Source organism: Onthophagus taurus, chromosome 2 (assembly GCF_036711975.1).
Source record: "Onthophagus taurus isolate NC chromosome 2, IU_Otau_3.0, whole genome shotgun sequence".
Classification (NCBI taxonomy): Eukaryota; Metazoa; Arthropoda; class Insecta; order Coleoptera; family Scarabaeidae; genus Onthophagus; species Onthophagus taurus.
Window position 1 is genome coordinate 26,638,299 of NC_091967.1, and position 22,596 is coordinate 26,660,894.

The 22,596-nt window shown below is 33.3% G+C and overlaps 2 protein-coding genes across 3 annotated transcripts in view; both read right to left on the reverse strand.

The window, feature by feature from the left end:
• The window catches only part of LOC111418356 (transcription factor Sp8), a 179,035-nt gene that overhangs the window by 67,222 nt on the left and 89,217 nt on the right, over positions 1-22,596 (reverse strand). The gene's annotated exons all lie outside the window — the stretch shown is intronic.
• Positions 122-2,192, reverse strand: LOC139429083 (uncharacterized). The gene is made up of 2 exons (XM_071194576.1): positions 1,769-2,192; positions 122-1,051 (listed from the first exon to the last, which is right to left on the reverse strand). Exons 1-2 carry the CDS (start codon positions 2,062-2,064, stop codon positions 163-165), a joined length of 1,185 nt encoding a protein of 394 aa, XP_071050677.1. The 5' UTR covers positions 2,065-2,192; the 3' UTR covers positions 122-162.

Consider the following 22,596-nt stretch of genomic DNA (forward strand, 5'->3'; position numbering starts at 1 on the left):
ATAATTTAGCAAATAACGACTACCATAATCGTGACTTAAAAATTAGGTTATGGGAAGAAATCGGAGAAATAATGTATTTAGATTGGGCTAAGTTAAATAATAAAGAAAAAAACGAAAGAGGTAAGTTAAAGTGTAATAATGTACTTTATTTCATGAAATAATTTAAATGTAATCATATTGCCAAGAAAGTGCACCTACAGAGGACACAAAATAGTCGGCAAATTTTTCCCTCGTAGCTAATGCAATATTTGAACCACCTCCAGTCGCAATAGGCTCAATATTATCGAATTGAAAATCTTGTACCTCGTCATTGTTGTGCGACCCATGATTATCTTTTCTTATTACAAAATTATGTAGTATACAAGCTGCCTTAACAACATCTGTAACAAAGTCGGGATCTAAATTTATTGCAGTATGGAAAATTCTCCACTTATTAGCAAGGATTCCAAAGGCACATTCAACATAACGCCTTGCTCTCGAAAGTCGGTAATTGAATATTCTCTTTCTGACGCTCAAATTTTTTCTGCTATAACCTCTTAAAACATGTTTACTACAACCGAAGGCATCATCTGCTACAATCACCATTGGTGTTTTTATTTTTGTTTGGAGTATAATGTTATCTTCCGGAATGTTTAACGTGTTGCTTTGTATTCTCTTAAACAACGAAGAATTTTTGAATACATTACTATCTCCACTTTTTCCATATGCACCTACATCAATGGCCGTAAAGCAGTAATTGCTATCTACCAAACCAAGTAACACAATAGAGAAAAAATGTTTATAATTGTAGTATAAAGAAGCACTATGTGGTGGTTTAACAATTCTGATATGTTTACCATCGAGGGCTCCAATACAATTTGGAAAATTGCTATTCCGGAAGAAATCGTCTGAAATTTTTTTCCACTGTTCTTCTGTGGGTTCCGCTAAAAACTCGTTCACCATAGTATTCCATACAGCACAACATGTTTCTCGAATAATATTGGACACAGTTGATACACCAACACGATACTCAAATGCCAATGATCTGAAGGAATTGCCCGTTGCTAAGAATCTAAAACGTAGGAGCATATTATTATAAAACTTTTAAAATCATATTATTTTAGGAAAAACCATGCAGAAAAAATGGAAGTCTGTAAGAGACAGCTTTAATCGAGAGTTAAGACTTCAGAAATTTCAGAAAAGCGGAGACTCGGCAACAAACAGAAAAACGTACGAATATTTTAACAAGCTTTTGTTTCTCTTGCCCAATTCTGAAAATCGTGAAACAGCTACTAATGTTTCGGTACAACTAGACGATAACGGAAATAATAATAACCTCAGTGAAACTCCATCTACATCTGGAACTCATAAAAAGAAGCGCAAAAGCAATTTTGAAGAAGAACTACTAAACATTTTACAATCCAAAAAGGCTAAATCTAATGACATTGAAAACGATAGTGATAGAATGTTTCTTCTGTCGTTTTTAAACGATATGAAGACGTTGTCTCTTCAAACAAAAAACTGGGTGAAAATGCAATTTATGCAAATAATGCAGCAAGCTACAACGGGGTTAAATGTCGGTCAACTTTCTCATGCAATAAATGTCGGACCATCAACACCTCAAATTAACCGACATTCAATTATACCCTTTAATTGTGAATCTACAGGCCATTCATCACAAAATTTTGAATCTCCTAGTCCAGCTGCGTCGTCGACAATGGATTCCGATATATATGATATGTACACACATTTATAATAATATTTAATAAATGCTTTCGTTATTACTTACCTGAGTGTTATTGCTACCCTTTCTTGAACAGTTATTCTTTGCATAATATTCCAATTTTTCTTTGAGACCGTATTTTTAACATTATTGCATAATGTATCAAATGTACTAGGTGTCATACGGTAATAAGCAAAGAACTTATCTTCATTCTCGCGTAATGTTATATGTAACGTGTGAAACTGTCCGTTAGTAAATCTATTTCTATTTATTGGATGAACAGAATATCTCCTCTGTCTTCTTTTCTTTCTTAAATGTCTGACAGCTAGTAATGCTACACAAGCATCATCAACGAAATCCATCTTTGAATTGCCAACAAACTGCACTACATGACGAATTTGTTCGACAATGTCGTGTCGCGGACAGTTTCAATTACTAGCGACAGCGACACGACATTGTCGCCGCGACTTTGTCGAGACTATGTACCTAGCCTTACTTGCTTACGATGTTTAAAATTGTTGTAGTAACTGTTAAACTCAGCAAAGTGGTGGTTAAACTGCTCCATACATAAATGAACTTGAATTTTTGACAAAATACATGCGTTTAAGGTTTATACATTAATCTATACTTCATCTATGTACATACGAGGATTTTTTCGTCATATTCAGGATAATCTCCTGCGCCATCTAATCTTACTTCACTAACTGATTTAGGAGTTGGAACGGTATTTTCACAAATAAGGTCCTTAGCAATGTACGTCCAGTGATGCAGTAATGTTTATGTTTGCCACATTTATAGTATGTGTCTATTTACGACTTCGTATTTTAGTTCCGTAGATGATCAACAAAATTGTCAACCCCTGCTATATGTTTATTACAATTTTTATTATGCCTGGTGTAATATTTATAATATCGTTTGCGTATCAGCTTTCCCTATACTCATATAGTGGGAAACGTCACTTCACCATCATGGCTGAAAAGCTCCTGCGCATATCTTCCTGCTTGGAAAAGCATGTTTTGTTTCCATGCATTATCTTCGATACTGCGTATGCTAGCGAACCCTGATAACATCGATAAGGCAAAATCATTTACCCCACATACGTTTCTTACATGATGACGTTCTTTACCTATTTTTAGTAGAATTATGATGGTCATCAAGTTCTAAGCCGCATCTACTCCTCTCAGGTTTTCGAAAGACGAAACTTCTCTATATCCCAGTAGGCAACGCTTTGGAATAAGATGATGTACATTACAGGTAAGCTTGTAATGTTGTAAAACGTCTACAATAATTCTGACCAAACCTGAACGAAAGAACGAATTGATATTGCCATCATACAGGAATATATTATAGGTAATTTATCTGGTATGATTCTCTACTCTAGGAATAAATCCAAAAATTGTCCAGTTATCAGAAACAATGTCAAAGCGAAATAATACTTTTCTGACAACATTGGAATTTGTTTTGATAAATAATAGTTAGATAATTATTCACAAACTGCGAACAGCTTGGACATCCAAAAAACTTCTGCAGCAGAGAAACTAGATGTGGTAAGTGTTCTGGAAACCATCACACAAAAGAATACAAAAAGCAACGCAATAACGAAGCAACTGGAGCATTATGCAATGAAAAAGGAGACACAGCATATTATCAAGCTTGTGAAGTTTACAACAGAACAACAGGCAAGAAAACTTACAGTAGTACAACGTTTACAGCAGAAAGCTAACAATACTCAAGTGTCAACAAATCCAGCTGCCATTGGAAATAATGAAACAAAAGAAAGTGCAACGCCATGTGTCGATTTATGCAGAAAATATACAAAAAGCTAACAACAAACAAGTAGAAGTAAACTAAAAAATGAATAACTCATTTTTGCTCATACTGCTCGAAGTTTTTCTCTATCACCTAACCATATAAACAGTGCTCATTTCAAAGACGCACTTTTCCAATAAGTATTACAGCAAAATAAGGGAATATGATGTCTACTGGACTACTCACCCGAGTGAATATGCAAAAATTAAGCCCACGGACTTCTTCATCTCCAAGAACATCTAAACAAATCAAATCAAAACTGAAGGTGTGTGTGAATTAACATCTAACCATACCCCCTACCTGTATTAACCCTAAGGGTGTCAGTAATCAAAAAAGCAATAAACAATTTTACTAACAAAAATAATGAGCGAGACAACTAAAGAGTAAAGCTTTACAAAACCTACTTAGTTTAAGCGCAAAACTGAAATATAAAGATGATCTTGACGCTTACACCTGAGGCTTATTCTTTGTTCATATGCCTGCTTGATATTGACCGTCAATATATCAGATATCAATTTCGTAATCTCCATTCCACAATACAATAAGTGCATAGAGTGACAACCGTTATTGAGAATGTATTTTGAACACCGAAAATACTGTCCTACAATTTTCCTGCACGTTTCATAGGATGTGGTACTAATTCACTGTTAACTAATGGAATCGCATCTTTCTGAAAGAGAGTTAAAACTGTCATATTAAGGGTCATACTCAACATTTAAATCGATCTTGCACAGCGTTCCACAAGGCAGTATCTTAGAACAACTGTATTACACCGCAGATATTCCAGTTTCAAAAGATACTGTACTTGGGACATTTGCTGATGAAACAGTTGTTCTGGCGAAATACTTCATTCAAATGAAAACTATGGAAAAACTTCAAGTAATCCTTCATCCGCAAACATTATCGATTTTAACTCAGATTTTTCTCCATTTCTGATTTCACCTCTTCTGCACTCGGAAAATACTATAAAAGTAGAAAGGACCCTGTGCATCATGTTGGGAGCGGTGTATTTTGGAAGTTTATCTTCAATATAGTCTTGGAAAACAACAAGATTCCGCAAAAATTGGATGTAACTCCCACTCATGGGTCAACTCCTGAGCAGCTGGTCGAGAGATTATACCAGTTAAATCATCGTTGTTCAAGGCAGCTGTGAGTGGGCTCAAGGTTGCATTGATTCACCGAAAATATTCCGCCCTACAGTTCAATGCGGAAGAGGTGGCGTTATCATGGATAGAGATCATTTCAGTTGTAAAACCCCTTTACGACTCTTGGATAAATCTGATTCGAGAACTATGCAATGCATATCCACCTGGAAGTGATCACTTGAGTGAATCTTTGTCATCGACGGTGTGTCTATAAAAGCCCTGGAATGTCTAGGGTATCTTAGGACGACTCCTGTATTACACCGCAGATATTCCAGTTTCAAAAGATATTGTACTTGGGCCATTTGCTGATGAAACAGGTGTTCTGGCGAAATACTTCATTCAAATGAAAGCTATGGAAAACTTTTAGTAGCACAACAGTAGCACTAACAAAATTTATGAATGGATTAGGGATTCGAAATTACAGTTTACCAGGTTGGTCCAAATGACGTGGTCAGTTCGGTCCACGGCAATTTTGCTTAGCAATGAATAAATAGCAAGCAGAATCAACAAAATATCTTGGTATCAATTAAGCATCTAACGTTGTCAAAGCAAATTTCTTAGACTGACACTAATGTTTATTGTTATGTAATCAATCAAGAATTGTATGATGACCTCTAAACTAAAATGGTCTATAAAGTAATCCAAAATTCTGTTGCGAAGAAGCAACTGCTCGTCCAATAAACAACGTATATGTTACTTGTTGCTGAGTTCTTTGTGATAGGATTTGAGTCTTGATAAGTGTACTGGTTTTATATGATTATTCTTAGTTCAACGATCACATTTAAAGTTGCAGTCTAGTATAGAAAAGTCCAACAGGTCTCAATTACTGGTAAACTTTCACGCAACAAGCTAGTTGTTGTATGACCATTGAAGTTATGGGCGTCTTGCTTAGCATGTCTCCTTTCCATTTAAATATAGAGAAAAAAGCTATGACGAAGAAGTCGATTGAAGTCAATCCTCTTATCAATATGCTATGGGCTTAGTTGATCAGCATCTGTCTATGCTATTGGACTAAAGAAATTATCACTAGACAGTTATCTTTTTATGGTTCTGCTTCCTGAGAACCAGGATTGATTGTAAAAGGTTTCTGGATCAGATGGATATTTCTCTATACATATATTGATAATTCAACAAAACTCACGAGAGTGGATGGATCATAAATACATCTTCATATCTTCGGTTACAATACTTATTTGTCAAAGTCATGACATTTTATTTTCAACCCCAGACAATCTGGAAAACTTATTGATGGTGATTTGTTGATGTCACATTTTAGAGGTATTTAGAAATTGGTTTAAGATAATCAGAGAGGGAGAGAGAAAGAGAGTGCATTTTCCGGTTGCTTTGATTCCTTAACACCTTTGGATGACTCTAATTTATTTATCAAAGTTATACAATATTTTGTAAAGAATTCTAATTGCTTAAAAGAAAATTCTTGGTTTGCGAATCAAATACCTAGGCATTATTTAATCTCGATAACACCTCACTGTAGCAAAAAAAGCACCTCCTGGATATTAGTATATTTTATTCCTTCCACCCACATGATCGAGCCGGGTATAATTTATCGGGTAGCTCAATGTGTTGAGAATATATATGTATAACATACATTGATCGACATATTGATAATCAAAACGTATCTGCAACAATTCAAATTCAAACATTCTGAATGTTTAAAGTTTAACCATGATATTATTTATAAATATATAAAAATCATTTAAATCTGAATAGAAAGCTTGAATTTTCTTGGAACATTTAAGATTTCATTTTAGCTTCATTTATGAATGTATAGAAATAATTTATAATAAAAGATTATAGCTTGAAATCTCCATTTTAAAATATTGCACAAACATTTCTTTAATATTTAATTATATGTATTGAAATTGAAGTATTATTGACTCTAACATGATGTCCCTCTAAAATATTTCCAAACTCGATGTAATCAAGAAAAGTCAACTCCTCTAAATGTACTCTATAAATAAGGGTGCATCAATAATGCGTGCGCAATTTATTCGACATGTTGAGACTCAATTGACCGTGCAGGAAGATTTATGCAGTTAGAATCCCGTTTCCGTATACAGATTTTGGTGTCGTTTACCCTCAAACATCAAAATGCGTACGGCTCGTCGTATCTGGGGGGAGAGAGATTCGACTAAATCTCGAACAAAACATGACAGGTGCTCTATTTAGTGACGGTCATATAAAATATGCCCCGAGCTTGGCTCCCCAAAAAAGCGTGTAGTCGCGTTTACCGCGACATCTGTCGGACTTTTTGTTTTTTTTTTTCATGGACATATTTTATGGCTACGCAAATTTAGCGATTTGCATTTTTATTTAATTTGTTGTACATTTTTTTTGCATCCGGAACCAAATGATGTATGTGATTTTTGGTTAAAAATAAATTAGGATTTAATCGGAACTTTTTATTCATGCATCAAAAAATTAAATGTAGATTTCTAGATAACAATCCTTCCGTTTTGTTGTATGGTTCGGTTGGACGACGTTCGTTATGATTTACTGATGGTCCCGAAAAAAGACGGAGCAGCAGACGGGCCACTAAGTTATAAATAATTGTTACAAATGAGAATCCGGCGTGCTTTGGGAACAACTAGTGTTTTAATAAGCACCTTCACCAATATTGCCTCCCGATAATACATCGATCAGATAAAGCCCCGTAATTATAAGCTCTGCCCAAGGGTCGGGCCCGAACCGTTCCTCTTCTTCTTTTGCAAATATACTACATACACACATCTCGACGCACACACATTTAGAAACGCCTAACGGCTACAAGAACAACAATACGAATGTGTGTGAACTGGTTCTTTTCCCTTTTCGGGGCTCGGATTAGACATGGATGATGTATGATATCCCGGCTTGTGATGCCTTATGATTTTCGCGTCAGTGTGTGCTTTTCACAGAAGATATATGAATTCTTAAGATACTATGACAGTATAAATACTTGTTGGTGTGGTGGTAGCTTTTGAATCGAACCATTAATTATTATTTTACCCAGTTGGTGTAATTAAATACAATTATAACAATTAAATCGACTTAATTGCGATGCATTTATCGATTTTAATCTCTATTTCGAATACATTTTCAAACATCTTAACAACTTTAACAGTCAGTGACTCATAAATAGTTGTACTATCGATCTTCGACTAATTGAATAATAAACAAATTGTCGACGCGGTTCTCTTCACAAAATGAAATTATAACTATTAAGTGCAAATTTGTGCGAGAACTGGGCGGCGCAAGCGCCGGCAACTCAACGAACGCCCTCTGGCGATGATCTAGAAGCGAACGCAAAAACGAACGGCGTCGGATCCAAATCACGATCTTCAGCCAATTCAGAGGCTATCAGCCTCTCGTTTAACTGGTAGGTGGTGGCCAGAGGGCTATCGCAATTTTCGTTGTACTCACCGTCGAGTGCAACTAAAACGTTAGATCGATATTTATTAAGCTCTTGATCAGTAAGGATGGATTATTTTCTCCATTAACCTAATGGGGTATTAATATTAAACTATAACGATTGGACATTGAAAATTATTAATTAAATTGATGTCGTTAAATTTTTCCATTAAGAAGAATTTGTTGACAAAACTATCATATTTGAATTATATCTGAATTATGTAATTGAAAAGACCGAGTAAATCGTGATCAATTTACCTCGGTTTATTTATGTATGTGGCAATTCAGTAATCACAAACATCTAATTTCAAAGGTCATTACGGTAAATCGAAGACGAATAAAGTTGTGTCGCTTCACATTAGGGCCGAATTGGTTTTTGTGTCGACCAGTAGTTTTATAAGTATTAAGAAAAAATGACCGAGAAGTACGATAATATCTGACAAACGGTAAATTACCCGATAACTGGCTAACAAATGTCCATTTTCCATGTCAGAAACGTACACTGGATAATTATCCTTGTTACCTCATATAACATTTTACCCTCCTTTTAATGTATGCGTCATAGTTACTAAAGAAAAGGCATAATGCATCGGTAACTAGCAGTATAAAAGTTAAAAGCTATATAATTGAACGACAATCGTTATGGAAATTTCTATCAAACTTGTGTTAAATATTTCTTTTTTTAACGAATTTTACGCCCTGTTAGATAGTGACCGCGATACGCCTCAATAATTTAAACAATATTAATAGTTTCTATTAAGTTTATTGCATTTGTGTATAAGAAAATTGCGGTTAACAAAAGTTGAAGAAGTAAGAATTTTACCGTTAACGCGGAATAAATTTAAAGGAATTCGTTTTGTAACTGTATTTTCAAGATTTCTTTGCTTGTGGTTGTAATGAACAATAATTTTGTATTACATTGTATTGGTCACTTACTACAATTATAATTCCTGCAATCTTAGAAGTTATAAGATAAAACATTTTGAAACCATAACACAAGGTTTAAGGTGAGGTTTATTTAAATTTTAATTTTTTAAGGTGTACAGAGTGGCCAAATAAACGTGCGAAGTAGTGTATCTTGGAAACTAAAGTGGCTAAGAGAAAATCCTGGAAATTATTTTCAGGTTTCTAAGATGGCCGCTCTATTGACATAAAAAATGGGTGTATGTTTTTTAAAGTTTATGTAAATTATAGGTTTTTTTTAAAACACTTTTTACTCTATCTCTAAAAATAAAGTGGGGGTGTTCGAAAATGTTTCTAAACAAATGCCAATAATTTCAAAATGGCTAAACGGATTTTAATAAACTTATAAATTTTCTTAGAAAAGTTAAATCTTTATTACTTTCTTTTTATGAAAAACAGCAAAATGAATCCCAAACAAGCTAGTGAAAACTGTACTCCAGCTTGAGTTTGCAACACCATTAACCACCCCCATAAATAAATATTCGAACAAGTTAAGTGTGGGGATCTGGCTGGCCACGGAAAAAGGCGTTTAGATAATCTCTCACATTTATATCAAAATGTACTGGACAACCGTCCAGTTGTAAGAACAAATTTTGTCGTGTTTCCTATGGTAATTGATTGCCCAACTGATCAAAACCATTGAATTTTCTCATTAAATCTGCTTTCACCGATATTTTAGATTAGGAACATGATATCGAGGCGCGGCTTTTACTAGCTCGTTTGGGCTTCATTTAGCCATTTTGTCATGAAACAAAGGTAATACCAATAGACTTAACTTGCTAAGAAAACTTACAATTTCTATAGTAATATCGAAAAATGCCCTCTAGTGGTAACATACCAAATTACAAAACAGTAATTTATCTAAACTTTGAAATGCACATACTTTTTTATTATGTTAGTACAATGGAATTCTGAGAAATACCACATTAGAAACTTCGCCACTTAAGTAGTTAAATTTTTTACTTCAAGTCTTTATAAAGAGTAATTTTCGAGATACAGTACAATTCAAAATGTATAAATTTTAAAATATCCTCGGTTTAATGAATAAAATGATATTAAAGAAAATATTGTTTTCTCCAAAACAGTCAGGATTTAAGTATTGTACCTTTTGAGGTTAGAATTCCAGGTTAAACAATTCATTATATATACATTTTGAAAGATCTGTGATATAATTTGATGTTGTTTGAAAATGTACAGAAAAAAATGTTTTTTTCAAAACGGTTAGGAGTTAAGAAATTAAATTTTTTGAGGTTATAAAGGATCATTTTTGGTTTGATTATATCATATTTTAAGTTTCCAGCTTGAATAATTCGTTTTATATAAATTTTAAAAAGCCACCAACTAAATTTGATATTTGTTGAAAATCTGATTAAAGAAACACTGTTCTCTCAAAAAGATCGGAGATTTTGGCATAAAACTTTTTGAGATTATAAAGAAACGTGATACACCAAATTATAAAGGTGAATTCATTTTAAGTACATTTTATTAATTTAAAATTTTTTTCTTTTCCCATGGACCGCAAAACAACGTTTAATCATATCGAAAACTTTAGTAAAATTAAGAAATGTAAGTAATAGAAACATCAAATTCATTGGTTTGCAACGTTGAGCTTTAACCATTGACATGACAAATTTTAGTATAGCACTCAAGTTCTGCCATTGAATCATCAAGGAGTACAGATACAGATAGTACTAATAGTACTAATACAGATAGTTTACACCCGTAGAGCTCACAGTAAAACTAATTTCAATGCCTACCATGAAAACCATATTCATCTGAAAAAAACTCCAGATTTATGGTAACGAATGACGAAATAATGTAGATAGATGTATCAATAACAATGTTTAGACCAAAAGACTGAAGTATAAAAGAGTAAACACCAAATTCAGTCACTGTATCAAGTAAGCAGAAAGATGATAGAAAGGATGGCTCCAACTCTATTCAAACGAGAACTTTTATGATGAATGAGATACGTCCATTGAGCGAACATCAATTCATAATTGTTCAATTAATGGAAGAGTTTCCTCGGGATTACTCTGTGTATATTTTATACAGGTTCCTACACATTCAGATCAAATACCATGATATCAAACAATACTTTGACAAATAAATAATTCGAAAAATTGGGAATTTGTTGGCATTTTCGCCCCATTTCTGATATGTTGTGGTCGTAAGTGCTAGGCATTAAACGTTTGTGCCAGATATAAAAAATAAAAGAGTATCTTTTCAATTAAGAGACTATAGAACGAAAGTGGCGAGAAATATAACATAAGTTGGCCTCACCACATATAAGGTATATTGAGTGAGGTCAAAAATCAATGATAATGTTTACCATTACAAATAGATTCATTTGGCCCAGTAAAATATTGTATTGTCGAAAATAAGTATAAGCCAGTCAGCTAGAAGGACAACCACAAAAGAAAGCTGTAAAGTAAACATGAAATCACAGGACGATAGAGGACCACGAGGACACTGAAACAGCATCAACTATAAATCATATAAATCAGCAGAGAAAAGCAACAAGAAGCATTAAGAAGAAGAGTCACATCAAACCATGCGAGACCTAACACAAACCAACGCAAACTCAACATTTGTTTCACTCAAAAAGTAAATGTTCTAGTTGCGGATAAAAGAAGATCCTATTACTAAACAGAATAAATGCAAGCACCCAAGCAACCAAAGAAACCACAAAGATAAAGATGGAAGATTTGGAAAATACTTTAAAAAGCTGTACGAAAATATGGCAGTAACCGAGAAACACAGAACCTTCTGAAGCAGACGTGGAAACTAATGCTTTACCGACAGTTGAAAAACAGAAAATCACGATAAAATGACCACCAATAAATATGGTGAAAGATGAAATACACACCCTGTTTAACATAATTATCAAAAGTAAAAGGATACCATCTCAATGGAGTTACAATATACTTATACCAATCAAGAAGGATGGACATACAAACTCCAGCAGTTATATGGGAATTAGACTTTTGAGTTCTATCCAAAACTGGATGACCAGAATGCTATCAGACAAACTAACTGGGATCTGCGAACAAGAACAGGTTTCAGAATTTCATAAATACAATGTTCGTTATCCGACAAATAACTGAGAAGACCATAATATTCAATAAAACAGCTTTTATATGTTACGTCGATTTTTAAAAGGATTTTGATAGAGTAAGGCTAGAGACGTGACTTTGCCAGAGAAACGACACATACATCGAGATGATGTGGCACTTGTAAGTGACATGACTACTGGAGGTCAGGCTTTTGTAAGAACAGAGGAGGAACTCACGCAATGTTTACCAATTACAACTGGAATGGGGCAAGGAAATAGTCTCAGCTTGGCTCTATTCAATTTAGTAATGGACAAAATATTTTACTAAACGATGCATGGTGAAAGGGGGTACAGGTTGAGCAAGAAGGAAATAAGGATCATAACTTACGCAGACGATACAGTTTTAATCTCTGAAGACAAAGACGAAGATAATCAAAAAATCTGCCAAAATCGGCTGGGAGGGAAAGGCTCCTGCACGTCCCCTGAATAACTGGTACAAAAGCTGGAGTCCAGCATTCCTATCAAAACTCTGAACTCTTGAAAACAGGGCCGAGATCTAAGAGGAAGAAGAAGAAGAGAAGAAATTGGTCACCACATTGGTCAAGTAATAATAATTAATTAAAAAAATCCATTCGTGATGGCTTTAATGATATAACGAAGATCTGCTGTAGAAATATTGTGCATATTACCAACAATAAATGACTTGGCCCGGTTGTATTAATATTGCTATTAAAAATTAATTGATGTACATTTTATGCAATGGCATCGTGTGCTTCTTTGGTACATTGATTGCAAGGAAAGTCTATAATTGCCGAAGGACAGGTGTGCTTACTAATTTTGTTGGATAGGAAAGTAAGTGCATTATAAGTATATCAATTGTCGCAAGTCAGATTACTATTCTTACTTTTCCATAGCTCCAGTAAACGGCGAGTTAGGACATCTAGTTGATAGATTTTAGATAAAGCATCTCAACCTACAGTCTTATTCATTGTTTGGCTAACATAAACGACACACTTTAGCACCACTTTCCTGTTAGCTCTGCAAAATGCTTCATCACTAGCCACGATGGTAGTATTTCGGATTCAGATCAATGGAAAGCTGTTTACATCGCCTAATGATGGGTCCTTATACATCCTTCAACAAAAGCTGCTACCATTTTCACGGATTATCTGGAGATCAATCTGACTAAGAAAAATTTGCTTAACTTGTTTACATAGACTTTGACTCACATTAATGACAACTACTTCTGCTTTTGATGGCAAAGTCAATGAAGTTGTATTAACCAACAATATGAAATGTTTTTGCTTCTAACTAAAAGATGGTAGATTACGATTTATGATATGTTAAAATCAGTTCTACATCATAAGATAGAATCAACATAATCATGTACAAAGGAAATTTAACGTAATGGCTAAAAACATGGAAATGTCATTGTGCGATTGCTTGAAAACACTGTCATTTAATGGATAGTTGCACAAAACAATATTTTATAAATAAAGAATATTATTAAAGTACATTTAGAGTTGCAAGGTGATGATATGATTGAATTAAAACCGAAAATGTTATCGCTGCTGCATTTATGGGAAAACTACTTCTCTTCAAAAGAATACAGGCAGAGATGAATCTTGCGCTGTTTCTAACATCTTAAATGCGTTTTAATTTGTGGCCATCATTTTACTGTATTATTTCAAAATAATTCGCTCTGCGACACTTTCGATTGATGAAGATTTATCTTGAAATCGGTACTGATTTATTGATTTAAAATACATGCAAGTTAGTAGTTTTAGTAAAGTGTTTCATTTTTATTCATGAATAGAATCATGTTCAATGTTTCTAGTGGTCAGCGTTATCAACTGTGTTTGCAAAGTAGGAAGATTTGCTAACATATTAGTAATACTTTAATAAATCATTTTGACTCAAATTTTTTGACTCTTTTCAAACTTTTTCAATGCTTAGGTTAACTCTAATTGTGAACTGTTTACTTTAACTTTTTGAGTATCAAAACATTGATCTTTATACAATATTTTCAAATAGTTTATTCAAAATCAAAATGGTATTTCTAATTTTTACAAATTTTCTTAATTCTTAAATTACTTCAAACTATAGAGCGTTTGATTTTGAATCGTTTCAAATTTTTTTCATGCAAAACTAAAATTTAAAAGAAACTTTTAATTTGTTTGTATAAGAGGATCATTTTAGTAAATTTTCAATCAATTTAATCTTGTACCCTCCATCGTTATTGTTATGAATCCGGTGCGTTTGATTAAATTTGGGGTGTGCGGTTTGGTCGCGGGGTGCCCGCACCCAGAACATGGCACAGCCGATTGCTGTTTCATTAAGTATTCATTGGTCGGGTCTGATGGCCACAGTGGGGAAACCAGGAGTTCCCGAGGGATCCAGATTGCCTGGATCCTTTAACGCGCAATAATGTTCGAAAACGACCTAGAATTCGGTTAGGACTCGTTGGAGGGCGAGAAATTCGCCTACGTAGACGATGCCGTCCCATGGCGTATTGTTTACCGACATTGTCCCACAATTGTTTTCAGTATAATTGAGTTAAGCACGCTTAAGTTGATTTAATGGGGGACATCGAATTGGAATTCAATTAATAATTATTTATTTTCTACGAGGGTGCGATAATAAGTGCTTATGAATATAAATGGTATGTAAAATTGTATTAGGCGTTAATAGAAACTTTTAAAGTGTAACAAGGTTTTTGTGATAACGATAAATTCCGCATAAATGCGTTGGCCGTTTCTTACTATTTAAATTCCAATTCAACTTTAATCTTTTCTTTAATAATATATTCAATATCACGATCTATTTAAATATTGTTAGTGGTTTTATAGATTAATTATGATATAAATACACCAAAAAAATCTTATCTGGTTTAAAGGAACCCCTTAATCATATAGTCATTAGTCATATTTGCACCTACCGTGTTTCTTGCTGTACGTAATTTTATTATTTTCACCGTCTACGCATCCGTAAAGTTCAGGATTGCGAGGAAGATGATTATTACGATGGTAGGAAACGCAGTATTTGCATAATTTCGCGTCGGTTTCAGCGGATAAACGGCCACGTCCTGAAATTACGACCATGGAAACACACTGTGTGATTCAGCGGATTTGACTTGTTCGCGTTAAATAAATTCATTTTTTGTATCTGATCACGAACCATAAAATTATAAACAACCTTTAACACACTATCTTGGTAGACATCTAATCATAATTTGTTTTGGGTTTGAATTTCGTACGTAATTATGGAAATTATTTAATATCTGTACTTAAACCAAATAAATTTATAAGCAAACAATTTTTTCTGATTGGTAATTCTGATTCGTGAATTCTTAAATTCGTAATAAAAAATTTCTTCGCGTCTTATCTATTTTGTTTTTCAACTGTAATAAACTATAATTGCGTAATGATATAGCTGTTAAGTTAGAGCAACTGCAACAAAGTGCCGTGCACAAAATAATCCACACGAACAGAAATAGCACCCGTTCAATTAATACTAGAAACAATGGCAACGAGGAGCAATTTAATGAAGTGATGTTACCACACTCATGCTATGTAGTAATATCCCACTTCATGCGAGCTATCTTTTAGTGCCAATTGTTGTTTCTTTTTTACGTTTTATTGCGAGTAATGTTAAGGGAAAAAACAAATCACGCGATCGTATATTATACATGTTATTTGTACTTTTAAAATAATCGTTATACAAGAAAAATAATATAAAATAAAAAAAGATAGTTTAAAAGAAAGACATAATTTTAACGGATACTTTTAGTCTTCATTTGATATAAAAAATGTTTTTTTCAATTTGATGTTTAAGCCCAAGGTGATTTTTTAAAGGTAACAATTAATTTTCTTTAATTTTGTTATAATCAAAATCGCATAATATTTACTTTTTCTTTCTAAATCTGTAAATATTTTCAAAAATGGGACCGATGCTCTCAATCAAATAGAAAGACGGTCTTTAATAGGTATGAAGTCCACAATATATGTACATAATAATAATAATATAATTTATTTGTTAATAATTATATTTGAATCAATAAATGAACGGTACACGTTAAATGAATGATTATAATTAGAATTAACTGATCACATGAACGAACGATTGATAATAATTATATAATAATAATAATAATTTTATATGGTAACGTGGTTTTGTTTGTATATGTCGTGTGCACAGCATGCTACAGCCACTTCCCCTCCTACAAGGACTAATAAAAAGAGGAATATGATGGTCAAAAAAGAATTCATAATATTTAAAAATTGAAATTAACTGTTTTTTGAATTTTTATGTTATTAGAATTGATTATCTCGCTGTGGTGACATGTTGAGTTTTCTTTTAAAAGAAATGCTGGTTTAAGGTTTTTAATATTAACAGCTACTTCCTTGTTATTTTTGAAAATTTCAAAATATTTCCGAAATATTTTTATCACTTGAAATAGGCCTTCATATCTTGGTGTTAAAGAGGGTTGAATCCCATTAATTTTGACAAAAACAAATTTTGAAATGAATAAATCTTTATGAATAAATCGTTTTTGGTTAGAATGAAAAACTATGTGTACTGGTTTTAAACAAGAGAATGTTTCTTGTAAACTAGCAATGAACCAGATTCCAAAGGGTGTTGAATATTAATAAAAAATTCTCCTGGAAGCCTAAGTGGTTGACTGTAAACAAGTTCGGCAGGTGAACAACCTAGGTCTTCCTTAAGAGATGATCTGAGGCCTAGGAGAACCAAGGGAAGATCAGTGTTCCACCTCGTAATGTAACCTCTGGCAGTTATGGCTGTTTTTAAAGAACGGTGAAATCTTTCTAAAATGCCGTTGTTTAGGGGATGGAAGGTGGATGTATGAATTTGACGTCTTCCTAGAAGGATGTGAAATTTTGAAAAGAGTTTTGATTCGAATTGTCGTCCCTGATCATGGGTTATAGTGCTAGAAATGCCAAATCGGCTGAAATAATGCCGAAACACAGTATCCGTAATAGAAGTAGAACTAATATCTTTCAGAGGAAAAGCTTTTGGCCAACGCGTGAAACAATCTATTAGGATGAGCACATATGTGCAGCCAAGGGACGGAATGAGAGGACCGACCAAATCAATGTGGATATGATCGAATCCAGGAGAATTGAGGTTTTTGTCCATAACTGAATGTGTTTTGTCATGTGAGGCCAAAAGAATCGTGTTTTGATGATGTGTATAGCAGCGCGAATACCAGGATGTGTTAAGTTGTGAAATTTGTTGAAAATTGTTCGAGGATTGTTTCTTGAAATGTCGCACCAAAGCTTTACATCTGAATGTGATGTTGTTTGTTGCGATAGGTTATATTTAGTAGTTTGTGTGTTTGAGTATTGTTAGTTTAGTAAATGTGTTAATTCTGTATCATTAAATTGTGCGTCTGTGTCAGGGTACTGTGAATTTAGAGAATCAATATTTGTTCTGACGTATCTGACGTGGAGCTTTTTTCTGTGTTAGAAAAAATGGTGTTGATTAGTGGTTTGTGGTCAGTGTAAACTACAAATTGATGTCCATGTAAAAATTTTTTAAAGAATTTGATACTAGTGTAAATTGCTAACAATTCTCTACCAAAAGTTGAATAAGATATGTCGTGATGGTGTGTTCAGGAAGTGATTGATTTAAGTTTTTGTGAACAAAGTGTTTTTGATAAATGATGTAAAGGAGCTAAAATGTTTGATAAAAATCTATGATAAAAATTTATCTTTCCTAAGAATCGCTGTAATTGTTTTAGTGTGGTTGGTTTTGGAAATTCAGTTATGGCATTAACCTTCGATTGCAAAGGGCGAATACCTTCAGCAGAAATTTGATAACTTAGGAAATTTAAATCTGTAACTCCAAAAACACATTTTGTTGGTTGTATATTGATATTACAAGAGCTTAACATCTCAAACAATGGTTGTAAATGAAGATAATTTTCTTCTTCATTGCAACTGGCTACTAGAATATCATCTAGATATACGAATAGGTAATCTAAGCCAGATAGAACTTCATAGATTATTATTATTATTTATATAAATAAAAAATTTAACATCAAAAATGAGATAAAATATCAAATTTAAAATGTAGTTCATTTTTATTATTAATAGTGGTTAAAGCTATTATATACCACTACATCGGCTTTCAAAAAATCGATAAACTATGTAAAAATAGAAGGATCGGTAACATTTTCAGATCCTAAAATTGTTTAATTTTTGTTTTTCAATATTGATAAACTATCGAATAAGATAATACAAAAAAAATTGTAACGGCCCCATCAACCGTCACGTCAGGTTTTTGAGAAATGCTTTTTATTATATGTTTGCCATTTAATAAAACCGTCGAAATTAAAAGACCTAATTCGTGATATATTTTCTGTCGCAGTATTTTTCAAATGAAAATGTCTTTTATTTTGCAATAATGTTATTGATTTAATGCTAGCATTAGATTACAAACACCAATCCGAAGAAATCGTCTTTTTATCTCCATCTCTGCTGGTCTTCATTGTACATGAAGGAAACCGTGAAGGTGCCGTCATTATTTTTAGGCTTTCCTCATCACGTCATATTAATACCCATTCACAGCCATAGGTTACGACTGATCTTATAATACTCTTATATATTTTCAATTTTAACCTTGGTCTAAGATTTTGGATTTCATTAGGTCTCCGTACCCGTAATAGCATCGGTTAAAGTTATTTATTTTGGACCCTAGGTATGAGAGACTTCGATGATTTGTTTTCTGCCCACCTGCATGTATTTTGCTTTACGTAGTTTTAAGGTGCTTCTTGTTTCTTTTATGGAGCTTCTTGCTCCACTTAGTATTGCCACATCGTCTGCATAGGCATAGTATTCGGGTACGTTTGATACCTAGATAACCAGTATACGTAACCTTTCTGAGGGCGTTTCTAGTACCAGGTCGAACAGTATGGTACAAATTCATCTCCTCGTCTGACACCACTGTTGATATGCAGGACCTCCGTATGTTGATTGTCTAGTCTCACTAGTGTGTTGAATCCAGTCATGGTCATGTTAATGAGTTCCATTAATTTCTTGAGGATTTCGAACGTCTGGAGATTACCTTTAATTCAGAATTTTATTTCTATTTAGTCACTAAATAGTTACTGTCGAAGAGTTGTTTAAAATCTATCAAATAAATTATACAGATTATTATTATTATTATTTCTCAAAGATGTTTGCTCCCATGTCTCAACAGTTCAGATGTTATTCCATCTGATCCTGGTACTTCATGTTTCTTTATGCATTTAATTATCGGTGTCACTTCATGACATGTGGGTGCAAATATCACTTCTATCCTACTTCAGGAAGCTGTTTGAGAAGATTTTAGTTTGCAGATACACTATTTCGATGGAAAAGTTTAGAACTAAAGAATAATGTCAATAGGATACCTCAGGAGCGCATTGTTATATAACATTTATGTAATTGGTTGAACACCGAATATTGATTTTTGGGTGTAGAGCAGTTTCCTATGATGTTTAGTATGTAGAAAACATGGAGAAGACAGAATGAGAATTCCAAAATGTTGTTATTATAGTTATTAGAATTAATTCAATGTCGAATACAGAAGAAGAAGAAGAATGTTGTTTTAGTTTAGCTTTTTATCGCCATGAGGAAGCTTTACGTAACTAACACACAAGAAAGGTTGAGCGATAGAAAAGATATGATGATAGGACAATGATAATGAATAAGAACATATTGAAAAGAAAAGTAGTACCTATTTCATGATAAAATATTCAGTTCAATTACTTTAAAGTCAAAAAAGCTCTTGCTCAGGTTATAAAAGATTGTTATCTTTATAGAAATATTTGTAAATCACCAATTTTAATTTGATGTTTTTTGAAAATGAAGTTAAAGAAAAATTTTTTACACTAAAACTGTTTGGAATTGAGATATAAAAATTTGCGGATTTATAACAGAGAACGTTTGAGGTTAATTTATACTAAAATGTATGGTTCTATAGTGAATAAATTATTTGATAATATTTCTTAAAAATTATTGATGAAATTTATTTTCCTCGAAGTGGAAAGGTATTGAACAATGAAACCATTTTGAGGTTATAAATGATCGTTTAAGGTTAGTTGAAGTTCAAATATACGAAAATTCATGAACAACTTTTTGTATAATATTCTTACAAATCATTAATTTTACATATGACGGGTTTTGTAAATAACTTTGATTTATAACTGCCCTAACCCGGAGTTAACATTCGAATAAGTTCAGGTTAAGCGTTGATTAGTATACGATTTAGGTTTTATAAAACCCATTTAGACTCAATATGATGTAAATGTTACAGCGAAAGTCGATTCTGCAGTAAAAGTTGATTAAAAGCGAAAAGTGTTGAATTTTGATCAACAATTTACTAGTCAGAATTGACTATACCTAAATGTGTATCATTTATTACAGCAAGGCAAAGATTTGTGACACTTTGAGTTGCAAAGCACACCTTTCGTCTTACACATGCACTTCATGGATTTGCATTTAGTGTTGGAAAACCATTTAAAAGTCCTCATAGCTATTGTTTTATCTATAGGAAAGTCATTTACCAAAAAATTTTAGCGTGCGCACAGAGCAACATCAAATCGACTTTTAGTAAACCACAGCAGGCATAGTTACCTAATTCTTCCTAGAAAAAGTTGATCTGTTTATTTTCAATCAACTGTTACTGATACTTTTAGTAAGAGTCGACTTTAACTAGGTAACAATCTTAACAACTAGGCAACTCTTACTAACAATCGAAAGTCGATGTAACATAAACGCTGAAATTCTCGTAATTTTTTTTATTAGCGTAAGATTAACTTGCGTTTATTAAAAATTTTGCGAATTATCCGATCAATTAACTTTCTGTTAAAATTAACGTGACGTTATCTGTCAATGAAAATTCGATTAAATTCTTATAAAACAAATTTTTCATTTATCGTAACTTCGAATTAACCTTAATGTACGGCTAACATCACGAGTAGAGTATAATCATCTATTGACAACATCAATTTTTAGTAGAATATTCCTTATTGTTGTTAAGTTACTTTCCATCTAGATTAATCGAGTTATTAATCGATAAATCTAGGAATGTAAATTGGCAACCATTTCATATAAAACGAAACTAATTCCCTACTTAGCACAACTAAGATATGATATCTCAAGAAAATAAGTACTTTTCTCATTCCGTACGCGATAATTTGTTAGATTGCATACAAGCTAGTTTTAATCGTCAGAAAACCGCGTGGCTTAATAAATTTAATCGCACTCGACTTAAACCGAGCGATCTCAACGAAGATAGCCACGCGTTTCTAACCTACCGCAACGTCTTTCGTGCTCTTTCCTCGATACGTCAAGAAGGAAGACGGACCTCTCTGCTTTATATCGCTTAAAAGAGAGAAAAACGATGTAATTGCCTCTGCGCTCTGAGATCAATTAGCAAACTAGATTAAGATTATATCGATTAAAGGTATTCCGTGAGCGGCGGTACATCTTCGGCGACGTTAAAGGCAATTTTGTCGGAAATGCGGTCGTGATGTACGAATAAAATATCGACGTGAGTTCGTGAACAAGACATTAAGGCATAAAATAAAATGAAAAAGGATTTTCATCTTGAAAAGTCTCTTTCAAATGTCGCTAAAAATTGAACAATAAGTATTCGATAATAGATTAGACCTATCGATAATTTCTAATTGTCATAAACGCCCTTTGGGAATTCCATTGTAAATAGGTTCGAGGAAGAAGGTCAAAAGCTAAAATATCGATTGCGTTTCGCTAGCAGTTAGCAGTCCAATCAATCATTGACAATAGCGTGGTGACAGGGACAAGTCGCGGGCACCCCTTTTCAGTTAAACCCTGCTGGAGAAGAAGGGATTGCGGTCCATGGAAGCAATGGGGAAGGAATAAACACGCGACGCGCGCTGGGACGCTTGAACGTCAGATGCACTTAACAATTGAAAAGTCAAGGACCGTGGGTAATGTTGTGACAAATTACCCTTTGGTAATGCGCAAAGCTAATTTTCCATTATCTATTCTACTTTATTCCATTTATTCTATTTATTATTTTGGGGATTGTTAACACTGGTGTTTTTAACACAGTGGTTTTGTTGTCCTAGATATAAGATTGATTTTGGATATATTTATGCTCACAATTTATGAAACTATCAATGATTTTGTAAGATTTGCTCTCGTTTTTTTTTTTAAAATCTTTATTATCATTTTATATTACAAAAATCGGAAAACAAGAAACAAAATGACAAATATATTTATAATGTCAGTTTTGTTTTGAAAAATTAGGATATATCGAAGTAAATAGAGAGGAAAATGTCGAAAACATATGTTATATTTTCATAAAACACCTTTTATGAGCTTTTCTTTTATAATTTTCAGGGGACAATCTCTTTTTAAAGACTAGCAGTAATCTGCCATCATGTGACAATCCCATCGACCCTGATACCTTTCCTCTATCACTTTTAGATCCTGGTGGAACCGCTCACCCTGTTCTTCACTATA